The sequence below is a fragment of the Lentinula edodes genome (genome assembly GCF_021015755.1).
Source record: "Lentinula edodes strain Le(Bin) 0899 ss11 chromosome Unknown C8R40scaffold_25, whole genome shotgun sequence".
In the NCBI taxonomy this organism is placed as follows: domain Eukaryota; kingdom Fungi; phylum Basidiomycota; class Agaricomycetes; order Agaricales; family Omphalotaceae; genus Lentinula; species Lentinula edodes.
In genome coordinates, this window is record NW_025764331.1 from 392,554 (window position 1) to 408,377 (window position 15,824).

General features: G+C 46.3%; 5 protein-coding genes across 5 annotated transcripts; 3 read left to right on the forward strand and 2 right to left on the reverse strand.

The window, feature by feature from the left end:
• The first annotated feature begins 13 nt into the window (after nt 1–13).
• Nucleotides 14–1,892, forward strand: C8R40DRAFT_1112774 (dienelactone hydrolase). Its single transcript, XM_046228428.1, has 12 exons — nt 14–167; nt 286–301; nt 376–446; nt 512–571; nt 624–649; nt 705–734; nt 791–880; nt 942–950; nt 1,021–1,161; nt 1,259–1,276; nt 1,344–1,415; nt 1,479–1,892. The coding sequence occupies exons 1-12, from the start codon at nt 50–52 to the stop codon at nt 1,653–1,655; spliced, it is 828 nt and encodes a 275-aa protein (XP_046084701.1). The 5' UTR covers nt 14–49; the 3' UTR covers nt 1,656–1,892.
• A 251-nt stretch (nt 1,893–2,143) lies between these two features.
• C8R40DRAFT_1161550 (methionine adenosyltransferase) lies at nt 2,144–3,596 on the reverse strand (the record flags this gene model as incomplete). The annotated part of the gene is made up of 6 exons (XM_046230137.1): nt 2,144–2,190; nt 2,246–2,482; nt 2,536–2,710; nt 2,759–3,361; nt 3,419–3,450; nt 3,512–3,596. The coding sequence occupies 6 exons, from the start codon at nt 3,594–3,596 to the stop codon at nt 2,144–2,146; spliced, it is 1,179 nt and encodes a 392-aa protein (XP_046084702.1).
• A 309-nt stretch (nt 3,597–3,905) lies between these two features.
• Nucleotides 3,906–8,347, reverse strand: C8R40DRAFT_1070823 (protein-tyrosine phosphatase-like protein; the record flags this gene model as incomplete). The annotated part of the gene is made up of 15 exons (XM_046226274.1): nt 3,906–6,005; nt 6,062–6,190; nt 6,248–6,408; nt 6,461–6,575; nt 6,679–6,789; nt 7,117–7,141; nt 7,241–7,491; nt 7,550–7,575; nt 7,630–7,687; nt 7,767–7,781; nt 7,811–7,853; nt 7,913–8,013; nt 8,066–8,081; nt 8,141–8,182; nt 8,235–8,347. The coding sequence occupies 15 exons, from the start codon at nt 8,345–8,347 to the stop codon at nt 3,906–3,908; spliced, it is 3,306 nt and encodes a 1,101-aa protein (XP_046084703.1).
• A 2,271-nt stretch (nt 8,348–10,618) lies between these two features.
• C8R40DRAFT_1161555 (peptidase A4 family-domain-containing protein) lies at nt 10,619–11,517 on the forward strand (the record flags this gene model as incomplete). The annotated part of the gene is made up of 3 exons (XM_046230138.1): nt 10,619–11,010; nt 11,063–11,225; nt 11,287–11,517. The coding sequence occupies 3 exons, from the start codon at nt 10,619–10,621 to the stop codon at nt 11,515–11,517; spliced, it is 786 nt and encodes a 261-aa protein (XP_046084704.1).
• Nucleotides 11,518–11,848: 331 nt separating this feature from the next.
• C8R40DRAFT_1049421 (copper amine oxidase) lies at nt 11,849–15,067 on the forward strand (the record flags this gene model as incomplete). The annotated part of the gene is made up of 11 exons (XM_046224561.1): nt 11,849–12,529; nt 12,582–12,785; nt 12,851–13,174; nt 13,226–13,256; nt 13,311–13,596; nt 13,769–13,911; nt 13,976–14,009; nt 14,066–14,342; nt 14,400–14,615; nt 14,685–14,734; nt 14,791–15,067. 11 exons carry the CDS (start codon nt 11,849–11,851, stop codon nt 15,065–15,067), a joined length of 2,523 nt encoding a protein of 840 aa, XP_046084705.1.
• Between the last annotated feature and the right edge of the window lie 757 nt (nt 15,068–15,824).

Sequence of the window (15,824 nt, forward strand, 5' to 3'; positions counted from 1 at the left end):
ATAAGTGTTCCTCCGTCGGACCATTTTCACAAAATCCGCCAGTTCTATCATGCTTGTAACAAAGACTTTTCATGATATCCAAACTCAACTTGACTCTGGAGGAAGAGCTTTGAGAATTTTTGTAATCTCCCCTTCTATTCCTAAATACCCTCAAGCCAAATTTCCTGGTAAATTAAACAGTCTTGACTATCGATCAAGCTCGATGTCTCCGATGTTATGATCATTATCCTTTTCAACTTGATCCAACTTGTTTGCTGACTGGAACTTTGAACACTGTCATTCTAGGTGTCGTTGTCTTCAGGTAATATGCTTTCCATCCGCCTACGGTACCACATACTCGCTTCCTGCAATTGTTGACATTTGGCATTGGCATAGTGAGATCTATCAAGTCACCGGTCCTGTTGAACGTTTCGCGAGTCAAATCGCGAGTCAAGGATTCGTGGTCGGTTCGTATCCGTGAATGAGTCTTTCAATCTTGATGGCTGAATTCTCTCATGCTACCATGCAACAGCTTGTCCTTCGATTTACCATGAATTCGAAGGTCCGGAGGCGATCCCCTACGATGTAGAAGGTCAATGCATACATTTTCGCGTCTATGCTCTTCTCAAATCGGCGGCTTACAGGAACCGACAGAGGTAACAAATACAAGGTGGATCGACCTTGTAGCACTCTTAAATAATGGCTGAATATTCTCATCGTGAAAGATCGAGAAAACGGTCGCTGCATTTGATGAGGTTCGTTGCTCTTCCTTATAATGAAGCTTTTTCCATTATCATTGAACAAGCGATAGGACGCAAAACTGAGCATCGACCTTTTATCCACACTACCAAACTGCAACGGACGTATCGGAGCTACTGGTATGTGCCTCGGAGGGCACTTGGTAGGTCTTTATCTTTTCACATCTCTCATATTTTACTCATTGAATAATTTGTCCCTCGTAGGCATTCAGGGTAAGCCTTCAAGATTCATCCAAAATACTAAAACTTTCCGACTTGGGACTTAATCTTAAAATACGTACAGGCAGCATTCGATCAACGAGTTCTCGCTTCGGTGTGTTTCTTTGCCACGGATGTTCACTCTGCGACTTTGGGTAAAGGCAAAAGCGATGATACTCTAATAAGAGTACGGAATGGGGGTCTCACAGGGAAGGGCGAGTTGGTGGTATGTATTCACCATTGTCCTACATCACGAATCACGTCTATTTCCGTCACTTGTTGCTCACAATTGCTCTTCTGCTGTGTCTTTTTTTGGTCGACAGATGATATTCGGAAAGCAGGTAGGCGATTGATCCTAGCTGTGTACTAGATATCTCATGTATCCCCTGTACATCTCTATCGCGACAGGACACACACGTTCCTCGTGCGGGGCGTGATCTTATCCGTACCACATTGGACGACGCGAATGTCACTGTTTCGGTAAGTTAGACCAGATACTTAGACTTCAATCGCACTTGATCAATCCGTTCACGACTTCCTCAGTTCCTCGAAGTTCAAGCCCAACATGCGTTCATCCGCGACGAGAGCTCCAAAGGACGTTGGGATGCTGCACTCACTAGGTCATTGTTCTCGTTCATGATGGAAGTATTTGATAGGACCATCGGCGTCGATCTTGGACCGCTGGTAGATGACACGAAGCCACTTGAGCACGTATGTTAAATTGTCTGAACGACTTGGAATGAAAGAGGAAGACTTTCCAGTGTGCATAGCAATTCCACATCATATATCCAGCCCCCAAATATTACATAGTTATGGAGTAGACCAAGGATCGTCCCAGATTGGCATTCGGTACACTCAGATGAGACTACTGCAACTATACTTGTTCGTGTTCACTTCAGCGTGCGAACAGACTCCTGAGGCCTGAGAATCCAGGCTAAAAGTTATGAAAAATGCCCAAACGTTATCACAAGTACGCGGTTGAACGCAGTGTATTCAGACTACAGTAATTATACGACGTTAAACATCATCTATTTACGAAAAACCTTTTGTGGGATATAGGTTGGGAATGTAATGTTAGCACAAGAAAAGGGAACCTAAAGAGACAGTGCAATGATAGTGAATGGCGGAAGGATGAACTTCCAATGCGAGATGATGCGAGTAATTGTGATACAGATGATAAGAGAGCAGACGTGAACGCAATTCGTAATTTATAGTTTGAGGTTCTTGACCTTCTCCCAGGAGAAGTCGGGGTTACCTAAGACCAGTCTTAGCACCTGTATCAATTGGTCCAACAGCAAAGTCCAACATACCAAAATGACCATAGCAAGCAGTCTTCTTGTAGTTTGGTCGCTGGAGGTCCAACTCACGAACCATTACACCAGGGCGCAAATCCCAGTTGTTGCGGATGACTTCGACGAGCTCCTCGTCGGATTTCTTCCCAGTTCCATAGGTGTCAACGTAGATGGAGAGCGGCTCAGCAACACCGATGGCGTAGGAAACTTGTACGAGACAGCGACGGGCAAGCTGACCAGCGACGAGAGATTTGGCTGATAGGGTCTCAGTAAGGTTATGTAGTATGAGAACAGAGGAATATGCTCACCAATCCAACGTGCAGTGTATGCAGCAGAGCGATCGACCTTGGACCAATCCTTGCCAGAAAAGGCACCTCCACCGTGAGCACCCCATCCACCGTATGAGTCGACGATGATCTTACGACCAGTCAGACCGGCGTCACCTTGAGGTCCACCAATTACGAAACGACCGGTGGGGTTAATCTGAAATTAATCAGCTTTGATTAATTTCAAGACCGTGAAAATACGTACGTGGTAGACAGTTCGCTCATCAAGTAAGTTAGCGGGTATAGTGGCCTTGACAATTTTCTCGAGAACCTCCTTCCTCAAAACTTCAAGAGAGACGTCCTCGGTGTGCTGAGTAGAGATGACAACAGTGTCCACACGAACAGGGATCGTGGCGCCGCCATCCTTCTTGTACTCGATCGTGACCTGAGTCTTGGTGTCAGGAAGAACCCATGGAAGGAGACCGGTACGACGAGCATCAGCCAAAGCACGGTTGAGCTTGTGGGAAAGCACAACGGTGAGAGGCATGTACTCTTCAGTCTCATCGGTAGCGTAGCCAAACATGATTCCTTGATCACCAGCACCATGGCTTTCGAGGGAGCCATGATCGAGACCCTGGGCAATATCGGGTGACTGCTGCTCAATTGCAACAAGAATGTTGCAAGTTTTATAGTCGAAACCCTTCGCAGAGTCGTCGTACCCAATATTCTTGATAGTCTCACGGATAATCTTCTGGTAGTCAAGTTTGGCCTGGGTAGTGATTTCTCCAAAAACCATAATCATTCCTGTCTTGGAAGCGGTTTCACAGCCGACTTTGGACCATGGATCCTGTTCCAAGCAAGCATCGAGCTAGATCGAAATTAGGTTTAATGATCTACTCATGTGTTTTGTACACAAAGTACTTACAATGGCATCGGAAACTTGGTCACAGATTTTATCTGACCGCCATGTGAAGATAAGCTGATACAATCTACTGCGCCGTAAATTTTCCATACGCACCAGGATGACCTTCGCCAACAGACTCTGAGGTGAACAAAAAGTGTCCCGGGGTAAGAGCAGAGTGAACACGACCATTAGCAACCATTTTGAAGTCGGAAGAAGGAGAAAGAAGGATGAACTGGGACTGGGAAAGAAGGAAAGATTGTGTGGGCAAGCCTCCGTTCATACGCTTTTATGTTCGCAGGCCTTATGTAACAAAATTATGGCGTGATTTATTAACGAGATTTCCACCACAATCTACATCCCTTTTCGAAAACGGGGACTGCGATAGGATACAGATATATGAAAATTTGTCAAAGCTTAGGCATCTAGTCAACTACAAAAGCGTGAGTGCAAGCCCCATATCTACCGTACTTGGTTAGCAAACAGGAGTCCATTATACAATATGTGGATATTATGCAAGTCCAACACCAAGAGGATCGGTCGACGCTGAAGAAAGATCTTGAGACGGTGTTGATAGTTCGCTATCACCGTCAGACCCTATGCCCGTGAAGTTTCCCGCAAGTCGTGAGGAAGACGAATTAGAGCGTGCGATCGAATTCGCGGGAGCCCGCAAACTTGGATCGGAGACGGTAGGGTCAATCGGAAGAGGACTGGGAGGCTTAGGTTCGTCCTCCGAGCCTAAATCCTGAGCTTGTGCGGAATTCCAAGGATTGTCATATGGTGAAAACAAAGACGATGCTGAAGGCTTGCTCGAGTTGACAGTGGCCCAGGGATTTCTGACGCCAGGAGGGCTCGAAGAGGACAATGTGGAAGGAGAGAAGACTGATACTGTGTGCGCTTCCTCTCCCCAACTCGTCAAATGAGAGCGAGCACTAAGCTCTTCTGTTCTACTTGGCAAAGGCGAAGCTGGACCAGGTCTCGTACTCAAATCTCTTGCGACACCATCATAAGCCCCTTGGACTACCGAAAATGCAGCAGAGGCATTAGAAGACAGTTTGCCCCAAACAGATTTGACACCGCCTCCAGCAAAAAACTCCTGTGCTTTTGTTAAAGGACGCGAGGATGAGTCTGAAGTAGGGGAGGATGTAGGCTTCATTGAGAAATTAGAGGACGTTGACAAGAAAGGTCTGAAGCTCTCGACAACAGAGGGAGATCCTAGATTGAGTGATGCTAGTTCTGGAGTGGACGGGGATGAATCGTTGGATTCAAGCAGCGAATTAGCCACATTACGTGGAAGAGTTTGGGTTGGAGGGGGCAAGGGCGTTTTGGAAGGGGAAGGTGGCAAAGGTATATTGGATGGTGTAGCGATACGATTGACGGGATCATCCTCGACCGTCTCGACTGGACCAACGACTTCTGGACGGACGATGACTGGTATATGACGCCCATTCATTTCTTCGTCCGTCCGGCCATACAGTTCATGCCAAAAGCGGACATCTTTTGGATTTGGAAATAGCACTCCCATGTCTGCGCCCGGAATTCGACTCACGGGATCGTCCAGTGATGAATCATACAGTTCATTCAGGTTTTGCTCCATCTCCGACGGTGAATTGAAGAAGTCCCATACACTGACTGTTCTGTCACAAGGAGGAGGTCCGTTCCCATCTCCCAGTCTTCGCTCCCGCTCACTATTGAACAGGAAAGTACCAAACTGACACGAATAGAGATGGTAGTATAGTTGATGCAAAAACCGTTCATTGAACTCAAAGCGCTGGGGGAACTGTCTTTGAATTTGTCGAACAGTTTCGAGAAATTGATGGAAGACTGGGGAAGTTTCTTTAACATGGTTTTGACTTGCAAATCGGTTCTGCATTGAGGCAAGGAAAGCCTGCGCAGCGTCCGCACCTCCACTGTTACCATTTGTTTCTGTGTTGGACACAAAAAATTTGTCGGACGATAAGTGTCCACATCGGTCGAGAAATTTGTGACCATAGGATGACCATTCCTTCTCAATGAGAATCTCGAAGCCTTTGATCGTCCGATAAAAGGGATCAAGGCAGAGTTGCGATAGTGATGATAGCTGCGATGTACGATCCCAACCATCCGAGCAGTGTATGAGGACGTGCGACGAATTGACATGCACGTTACGCGTTATGAGGATGGTTCCCTCCAAGATAAGGGAGATATGCCGCAGCCACCCTGAGCGGCGAAGTGCTCCTCGATCAAGAACAGAAACTCCAGAGATCTGACCGGACAGATCATTGTTTATACTGGCAAGAAGCGCGTCTGCTTCCCGTAGTGCATCCACGACCTTTCCCAGCGACTCTCGCATGGTATGGATATGGTCAATGCCTAGATAAACCTTTTTAGCTTCCTTGTAGTGATCCATGTTCTCTGTCCCAGCCCCCTTTGCAGTGTTGGCCATCGCATTGGTGGTAGGCCTGGCGTCGATCACAAGATTGGTCGTGGTGGCGCCATAAACTACCGCATTGGAGACTCTGGATTCTGGCGAAAAGTGTGATTGAAACATGGTTTCAATAAGTTTTTCGTCTTGAATCGATCTATTTTGTGTAATTCCAACCATAGGTTGGCTGGACCTCGTAATAGTTGCCTAAAATGATATGTTAAATACATACAACATTCAGATAGAACGAAATCGAAGCATACATAGCTTGACCAATGCAGATAACACAATACCGGGATTCGACACTTGCTGCGGTACTTGCCTGCGTACTGTAATGTTGTATCGCTAATCTTTGTCGGTACAAGCAGCTTTGCAGGATATGTAGGACAAAACTAAAGGCCCTGAGAGCCATCGATAAGAGGATGTAATAGTTTGGCAAGGCAACCCACAGAATAATCCTTATTGATATCTGTGAAACGCCACGCTTTGGTTCGAGTACCAACACCCATCCGACCAAATTCCTCCCTCGGAGAATATATTGACCAACCATTTTGGGTTGGAAAGGGAGGATTTGGCGAATAAAAAAAGGCGTATAGGTGGTAAACAGAGGCTGTAAGAGGTACATGTAAAGCCAGAAAACTCAGACAATGGAAGACACGTACGAGCAACAGTGAGCTCCTTCACGCTATCGAAAACATCCGCAGCATCTGATTCAGCTGAAAACTCAAACGAAAGCGTCTCAAAATTCCGACAGTGGAAAGTTACAGGACATTGTCCCTGGAGTGTTTGTGGTAGTCGTGTTACAAGCGAGATTAGAGGATACGGAATCTTAACATAGGAAGTTCAGCGACGAATTCTGAACAGATTACTAGATACTCACCCACATCTCCTTCTCTTTACCCCCTTCATATTGAAAAATGAGATGATGAGCCGTCAAATGTATCGTCCCAGAAAATGTTGTGCCGCCCTTTGTGCATAGGACATGTTCGACCTATTGTGCGCAGTCAGATCACTTTTGGCGCGAACGATGTTATACCAGCCTTGGATACTCGGATCGCGTCCATTTACACACAGTGTCTTGAGGAAGTTAGAGCCAAGTTTGGTTAGAGTCCTAAAGAGGCCTCAATATTACTTGGTCTGATGAAGTGCAGTACAAAGCCGGCCCGACTTTGAAGTAGGAAATATTTGACTCCGACCTGACTGGTTCAAGTTGAACGTTGAACGACAACTCGATTCAGACTCATTTGTAACATTGGGGTATCCAGTCATTAATTGTCACAACGGTACACAGTACAGCGTTGCAGAAGTTTACACTAACCAGAGTACTACCCTCAATAGCTACACTAAAGTTGCAGTTGAAAAAGTCCACTTGCTCTATGAGACCATGTCGGGATAGGGAAAAAATGCATGTTTGACGTAGCTGAGAAAGGGCATTCGCCTACAAAACTAAGCCAGCAACGAGACCAGCAACGGCGAGGATGCTGATTGAGTTTCCGGACATCAAATGTGATGCACTATTAGCAGCAGCAACAGCAGACGAACTGGCAGGAGCCGCAGAGCTGCCTGCAGCTGTCGCAGAAGGTGCTGCACTAACTGATAGCGCTGCGTCGGTAGCACCTGCGGTACCAGAAACTATGCTTCCAGAAGGGTTTTGACCAGTGGGAGAGGTGGCGTTGGTGGCAATCGCAGCTTGCTATTTTTTTTCCAGAAAGTGAGAAAAGTTTCCGGTAAGGCGTACAAACGGAACTAACCTGGAAGGCAGCGAAACTCTTCTCCGCTGTAGATGAAGCGTCAAATTTGAAGTCATCGTTTCACCTCAAGTCTGACTCACCGGTGGGGTTGATTGCAAATACCATGCCTGATTGACAGTGTGTGGTCGTAGGAAGGACCTGAGAGCAGAAAAACCACAAAGGTGCTTTAAGGAGATTAGCCTGACTGTTTGAAGAAACACAAAGGTATATATCCTACCTGTTGCATTTTCAACTAGGGAGGGAAAGGCGAGTTTCAGTTACGTTCATGTGTTCCAAAGAGACATTTATATCACCTGTCAAAGTCCTGCAAAAGATTGATTAGGCTGTGCTTTCGAACTACACAAGTACAAATTGCATACGGACCAGGTAGGGAAGGTCTGGCCATTCGGGTCCGAAACATTCTGAAACCCAGAGCTAACACCAGCTGCGGTACAAGGTGCGGCGAATGTGGATTGAACAACAGACTATCAAGCGTCATTGAGTGAAAAAAATCCATCTATGTTCTGGTGTACTCACATGGTTCTTGGAAGCACTAGCAGTAGCAGGCATATTCAACATTATTTCAAGGCGGGAACGATACAAGTAGCTCACAATTGGAACGAGACACTATCTCCGTTGACAACACCGGTCAAACTATAGGTGGTGCATTAGAGATTATAGACTAGAAAAATCGCAATTGACATACTTGTTTGGGTTAAATACCAAAGTGTTGTTGAAACCAACGATGACGCTGTAGTTCGCGGCCTTGACGGAGGCGACAGCAGAGAACAAGGCAGCAGCAGCAGTAGAGAAACGCATTTTGTATGGATAACGAGGATCAAATGGATGAGTTCAAGAAGTAGCGTAAAGAAGGACCAGGAGCCTATCGATGAGTATCTCAGTACTTTGGACTCTTTTGCACCAATGCGACTTACACTGCTCGTAAAGACAATCAATCAAAGACAGGAGAGATGAGGGGACGAGAACGAAGACAACCTAGGGAACAAACATGTCGCCTTCCGTTTTTTATACCCCACGCTTTCCATCTGTCCGGGGTATCCATGACAACTTTTTAAGTTTCCGATAGACTGGTCCCAATCTGATTGGTTCACAACGAGGCAGATATGCGCGATGCCAGAGGGTGCCAGCGAAATGCCACAGGAATCAAATTCAGACTGATTCAAAATATCAATCAAAGATCATCTTTATGAGAAATGTTCATCAGTTCGTCCGTCAAGACAACGAGATTACAAACTGACTGTGACTGCAACAGAATTTGATACATTCAAATCTGGAGTGGTTAATCGAGCACTTGAATCGTTGCAGACTTCGAAAAGTTTTCGCTTCCTACAATGTACTTATAAATGCGATGATTTGTGGATGAAACTTTGAAAGTGGAATGTTTACTTGGCGGTGGGCGCTTACCAGAAGCTTACATAAGTGGTATATTCACCTCCAGCGACTGCCACGAAGAAAGATAATGATTCTCCTCTTTCACTGAGTAATCAGAGTTTTTCAGCCTGGCTTTACTCGAACTACATATTTACAGGCGCTTTGATGTTGTGAAGCCAATGACTGCCAATGCTCACAGTTTTACAACTGGGAGTAGACCCAGTACCCTATCGATGGTACGCTCGGTCCCAGTACGAGCAACTCAGTGCCTTAGGGTTCTCACTGGTCTCACTATTTGCAGAGTAGCAGACCGTTTGTTCGAGTGAGTGCTTGGCATAAAATCTTCTCGCTCGATCGATTTTAATGTTCATAACAGGAGCTCATTCGTAGCGTACTATGCTATTCCTCAATCTCTAGCAGTGCCGGTCACAGTCAGTAACTAGTCTACAAGGAGATCCAGACCAACAGTCTCCGGGTCAGAACTTCCACTTCATCTCGAGGATTCCCGCGCAGCTACCTTATTTGTTGAAATCACACTGTATCAAACGTCGATGATCAAACCCTCTCTGACCTGGACATCATGGGAGATCGTGCAGATCTCGTGCGGGACTATTCTCAAGTTGTTCTATATAGCGGCAGTTCTAAAGTTGTTCTGCTATTTTCGGGACGCGCTTCTCTTGGAAGTCAAGTGCGGACTGCTTGTCGCCTGGCGTCGCTGGTGCATAGCATCTTTTGCCCAGTTTGTCCCGAATGCAGTGGTTCACATCGTGCAACCTAAGTTGTATCCAGTGCTTTATTTTCTGCTGCTGATATCTGTCGCCTTCGCATGCTGTTATTGCCTGATTTTATTGTGTCTAATCAGTCCATTATTGCGCTTATATTGGCAATATCAGACTACCTCACCTATCTACGTGAGTTCCACTCGCCAGGATGACTTTTCGTTCAATCGGGGCTGGACAACATGGATATGTAATTTTGATGTTACAGAGCGTCATCAACACCAGCTTGCCTAGTGGTTCTTCCAAGAAGACGCGTTTATTGTGCAACACGGTGTGATCAGATGTGCTATGTTTGTTATCATTCCGTCTCGAGCTCGAGATCAGGTCATCGAACTTTCTTGAATCACAGAAGAACATCGGAAGGATCCATGTTTGGAGGGCGTGTTGGAAAAACATCAACTTTTGGAGAGGAAGAATGCTGTTCAGGTCGGTCTATACGGGATAACCACCGTTCAGCTTTGTCAATGTGAATAGCAATGCCATTTTGATACCTGCGCTCACGAGGTTACAGGGCGTCCACAGCGCCAAGCTTCTCCCCATTGCACCATTCTTCTTGATAGTGCTGTATCTCCGAGATTACCTCTTCATAAACTCTATTGACCGACATGTTGATACTGTATGCCGAGATCATCAACGTTCCCCAGCTCATATGCTACCCTCGCTCGTGAGCTGCATTCTGCCCTTCAATGTAAAAAAAGCTCACAGCACGCATTCTCAACCATCTGTCGCTCCAGTTTACCAACAGATGATCGAGATGCACCACCTGGTCGAGTTCCGAATCTTTCGAGCTGGCTTCATGTCTGGTATAAAATCCGAGCAGCCCCAACTGGAACAGCATCGGACCCTCGAGCACTTCCCTCGCACCAAGAACCGACACTTCACAGGCCTTTGGACAGTTTACCTTTAATCGCAATTCGCCATGAAGCTCTCTACTTTCTTTGTCTCTAGTGCTCTTCTCTTCTCCGTCGCCATCGCGCGCCCCTCGCGTCTCGCTGAGCGTGTTGCTGCTCGTGAAAGCCGTAGGTCAAGGCCTTTCACCGCCAGCACTAATGCTGCTATCGCTAGCAGCAATGCCACCCACGCCGAGTTCAGTACGAACTGGTCTGGTGTTGTCATCGAGACCCCGCCCTCTGGACAGACTTTCAGCAAAGTCACCGGTACTTTCGTCGTTCCCACCCCCTCTGGCAACAGTGGAGCTGCCTCTGCGTGGGTTGGCATTGATGGAGACACTGCCTCGCAGTCTATCCTGCAATCTGGTGTCGACTTCACTATCAGTGGAGGACGTGTAACCTACGACGCCTGGTTTGAATGGTCTGCCGATACATTTTTTTTCCTATACATTTGCTCATTGATTATCCTGAAGGTTCCCCAACTTCGCCACTGACTTCTCTAACTTTGCAATCTCTTCCGGAAACACCATCACTGTGACTGTCCAGTCAACGAGTTCCACCAAAGGAACCGTCACCTTGACTAACGAGAGCACCGGTAAGACTGTCACCCAAGCCCTTTCCGCTCCCGATAGTGCTGTAAGTAAAGCAAGATTACTATAATACTTCAAGGGGGGTATTCACTTTCTCATTCCAACAGGCTGCTCTTCGTGGGCAGAACGCCGAATGGATTGTTGAAGACTTCGAGGAGGGTAACAGCCTCGTTCCTTTCGCCAACTTTGGAACTGTTGAGTTTACTGGTGCTTCTGCTTCCACGAGCTCTGAGACCCTCACCCCTGCTTCCGGAGTGATCTTGGACATTGAGCAGAACGGAGAGGTCCTCACCAGCGTTACTTCCAGTGGCAGTACCGTTACCGTCAAACACACTTGATTTACCGAGAGTAGTAAGTAGGCTTGTCGATGAATTCAACAACACCGATCTGATCATAACTCTTTTCAACCTCAAGATTTTATTTCACGGTTGTGGTAGAGCAAGGATCTGTAAAGTGGGCTGAAATATTCTCTGTATCTTTAGTCCTAGTCCCAGTCATGGTATCTCAAATGTTGCGGAATGTTCATACGTACAACGTTCAATTCGATTTAATTGAGCGTCCACCGGAATATCGGCATGAAAGCCGAGGGCTTCGTTATCGTGATAATAAATACCAGACCTGAACTTCCCAAGCCACCACCCCCCCTTTAAAATCCTAGGACTACAGAGCATGCCTATCCGTAGCCAGGGATATCAGTTGCTTCCTGTGAAGAACAACGAGTCTGAACATTCACGCGAAAATGATGACGTCAGCGGTGTGCCTTCACGTCGCCTTCGACTTGGATTCCTTATCCTGTTCATCGTTATCACGTTTTATGCACTATTTCTTGCACCAGAAAAGCCCTCACTCACAGAATCATTCCAAAATTCTGCGCACCCTGGCTTGGATAAATGTGCTTCCCCGATAGCCCCTGCGGCTAAACCTCCTACGCGCACGAATCCATGGGCACCACTAGTAGTTTCTGAGATCACCGATATTCAGAGATGGCTGGAAGCTCCTCAAAGAGAGCTCAATCTCACTCGAGGATCATCTGCTATCTTGTCAGACAACGTCGTCTATCTCATAGAGACATACTATCCTGCCAAAGCCGATGCTCTTGCCTATCTCGCCGGAGGGAGTGCACCAGACAAGTATGCTCATGTCGTGATTCACCACGGTGGATCAGATGCTCCTATCATCAAGAACTACCTCGTCGGTCCTCTTCCTGTCAGTGAACAAATGTCCATGAGACTGTTGTCCGAAATCTACCACGAAAGCGAGATTCCGTTTAACGCCCGAGGGTTTGTTAACATCGAAGAGTTGCGAGACGTCTTCAAGTTTATTTCCCCAGAGCTTTCAGAAGCGTTAGACGTATGTGGTTTTCATTCGATTTCGGATAAATGAAGACTCATTTACGTTATAGGATCTATTCGGAGCGACCGCACGAGGAAATGATAATGATACCCTCGTTGCCTCGGCCGGTGGTCCATTTAGTTTTGACGGCAGCACTCGAAAGACGTGGTTCTCGCTGAGGAGAAATTTGCCCGGACCATGGCTCTTGCCGATCAACTTTTGGCAATACATTGACGTCTCTGGTACAGACCCTTCGCTGTGGAAGTCTTCGAAGGTATAGAGCGTTTCTACTACGTAGTGATCAAAATATACGATACTCAATAACGTTTATTTAATCAGATCGTCTATAACCACCAGATCTTTGGATCGACAGAGGAATTCCTTCAATCATATCGCAACGGTACACTTATTCGCGTTCCAGAACAAGTGACCGGTGCCAATGAAGATTTTTCATGGACAACACGCAAGCGCGTCGGCACTCCAAGAGACCTTGACCACCTTCCTGGCCCTCGTTCCGTCTCGTTCGCTGGGTTGAGATTCAGAGTCGACCGAGCAACGCAGTATATATCTTGGATGGGCTGGGTAATGTACCTCAGCTTTGATAGGGACATGGGATTGAACCTTTGGGATATCACTCTGAAAGGAGAAAGGATCATATATCAGGTATGCTATGTTTGCTCGCATTCTGCCCTTCGCTGATCTTGCTATGGAAAGCTTGCTCCTCAGGAAGCCATAGCTCAATACGGTTTGATCTAATTTTTTAGCTGACTGTACTCGATGATGATGGTTGTACTTTCAGCTGGAAACGATCCTCTCCAATCCACCACGGCCTGGCAGGACCGTCACTTTGGTATGGGTCTTGCTGTCAGGGATTTGTTACCTGGATATGACTGCCCGCATGAGGCTGTCTATCTTCCAGCTACTACACACTCTGCTCTCGGAGTCATTGTGCGCGAAAAAGCAATCTGTGTATTTGAACAAGATACTGGTAGGCCCGTGAGTAGACATACTGGCTATATGGAAGGTGAATTCGGTGCTGTAAAGGGTTATATGTTGACAGTAAGAAGTATATCGGTGGTTGGAAAGTAAGCCTCCTGCTTGATGGAAATGTTACCATCTTCTTATCGGCCTTCCACCTGCAGTTATGACTACGGTGCGTTGATTCAACATCATGACATGTCGATTAACTCAACCGTCCATTGCTGGACCATATTCAGTAGTACGCATTTTGCTCGGGTCTAAGGTCTTGACGCATAGCACTCATGAAATACTTCAGTTCGACTATATGTTCCACATTGATGGTACGATGGAAGTTCGACTCTCAGCCTCCGGTTATCTGCAAGGCGGCTACTGGGAACCCCTTCAGGAAGGATATGGAGGAAGAATTAGGGAGCATTCTAGTCAGTCGCCAGACGTCAACTTTCCAAGCCAGTCAATCTCTAATGCACGCTTGAATATATCCAGTGGGGAATCTCCACGACCACGTTATAAACTATAAGTGAGTACGATTGGCTCTATTGGCTATATAAAAGCTGTTTTTCACGCCTTCCGTAGAGTTGATTTGGACATCGCTGGACTGGAAAATAGTTTGCTTGAGACTATTGCAGGTCAAGAGATTGTCGAACAACCGTGGCTGGAGGACGATGAATGGGGTCGCACAGTTATTCAACAAAAGATCACCAGGCGCATCATCGAGACGGAGGACGAAGCACTCCTCAAGTACCCGATAAATTTCCAAGGTCACTACTCTATTGTGAACCAAAACAAGACTAATGCTTGGGGTAGTCCTCGTGGATACGCTATTCACGCAGGGTATAACCCCATTCATAACGTGAGTCTAGTAACGCTATACATGAGAAGAAGCGAATACATCTCTCATTGCACATAGACCATCGTTGGGTCACGTCGTCTCCTCAATAACGCGAATTGGGCTCGATATAATTTAGCTGTCTCTCTTCGCAAGGAGACCGAACCCTCATCTAGTTCGATGTGGAATATGAACCTACCTGGGAAACCTACGGTCGATTTTCACAAGTTCTTCGATGGGGATAATATAACTCAGGATGATTTAGTGGTGTGGGTCAATGTCGGAACTCACCATATGGTTAGTTCTCTATATTTTGGGCGGTTTGGATAGCGAGATCACTTACTTTTCACTACTACCTCTTCGTAGCCCCAAGCGGAAGATTCTCCTAACACAAAGACCACAGTAGCCATGTCAAGGTGTGTCATAATCAATACAGGAAAGTTCGTAAATCGACTTAGCGTTTTTGTTGCAGCTTCCTCCTAACCCCTCTGAACTATTTTGACTCTGATATTTCCCTGGAATCAACCAACGCTATCTTGCTTAGTGCGCCGTCTCAACCCGGAGAGCCTTGGGGCTTTGATGACTATGGCGTCAAGCAAGACTTCACATGTGTCCCGGAAACCCCGCCTCCGTTTGAGTATCTTGACCCGAAAGTATATGATGAAGAGGGCCGCTTGAAGACGTCGGAAAGTGTTGAAGATATGAGAAAGATGGCCGAGATGTATCATCGCATCAAATTCGAACTGTGAATATTAACATACATATTCATTGGTGATATTCTAGTGATTCCATTTTTTGCCTTCGTGCCATGACATATGGTAGTGGATACTGCAGGTACATATATCAAAACATAGCACAACTGTCTCGGATTAGGTTGGCCATCTTGCAGTTGTACGTAGTTACAAGTGAGTATACGACTGTCTCTATTACATATATATTCCATTCCTGTAAAACTTGTTGTTCACACCTTCCCGTAGAGTTTATCTGGACATCGCTGGACTAGAAAATAGCTTGCTAAGTTGAGACTATTGCAGGTTACAGTCAGGAGAATGTCGAACATCCGTGGCTGGAATCATTTGTTCGGCCTTGATATCCATCATATGAACACACATTTTCTTGAAGTTTCGAACTGGATGAGGCCCTTTTGAACGACTGCGAATTGACCTGTGCGACGAACGACAAAGACCTCGTACACGAGCAAAGACGACCAAACTCTCGGAGTACGTGGTAAAGATCTTCCCTGGATCTTCCTGCATCGAATCAATGCTGGATACATTTCGAACCAATCCAATTTCTCTAAGCGCTCATTATTAAACACACGCTTCATTCCATTGTACTTCTCTTACCAACTTTGGCCTCTGGATATACTAGGTGAATCTTGTTGCAATGGAATGCTCAGCCGCTAATTGTCTCTTGCTCTAGATCTCGCCATGGGACCTAGAATGTCTTTCGGATTTTTAATCCCTGATGAGCACATGCAGTCTGTTGGAAAGATGTATTATGAAA

What these genes read in the sequence shown, in the direction of transcription:
- C8R40DRAFT_1112774 (XM_046228428.1), top strand. Translation starts at nt 50, where the DNA reads ATGCTTGTAACAAAGACTTTTCATGATATCCAAACTCAACTTGACTCT. An exon ending in GAGTCAAGGATTCGTGGTCG is followed by an intron (nt 447 to 511) that starts GTTCGTATCCGT and finishes ACCATGCAACAG; the next exon opens with CTTGTCCTTCGATTTACCAT. An exon ending in GATCCCCTACGATGTAGAAG is followed by an intron (nt 572 to 623) that starts GTCAATGCATAC and finishes GGCGGCTTACAG; the next exon opens with GAACCGACAGAGGTAACAAA.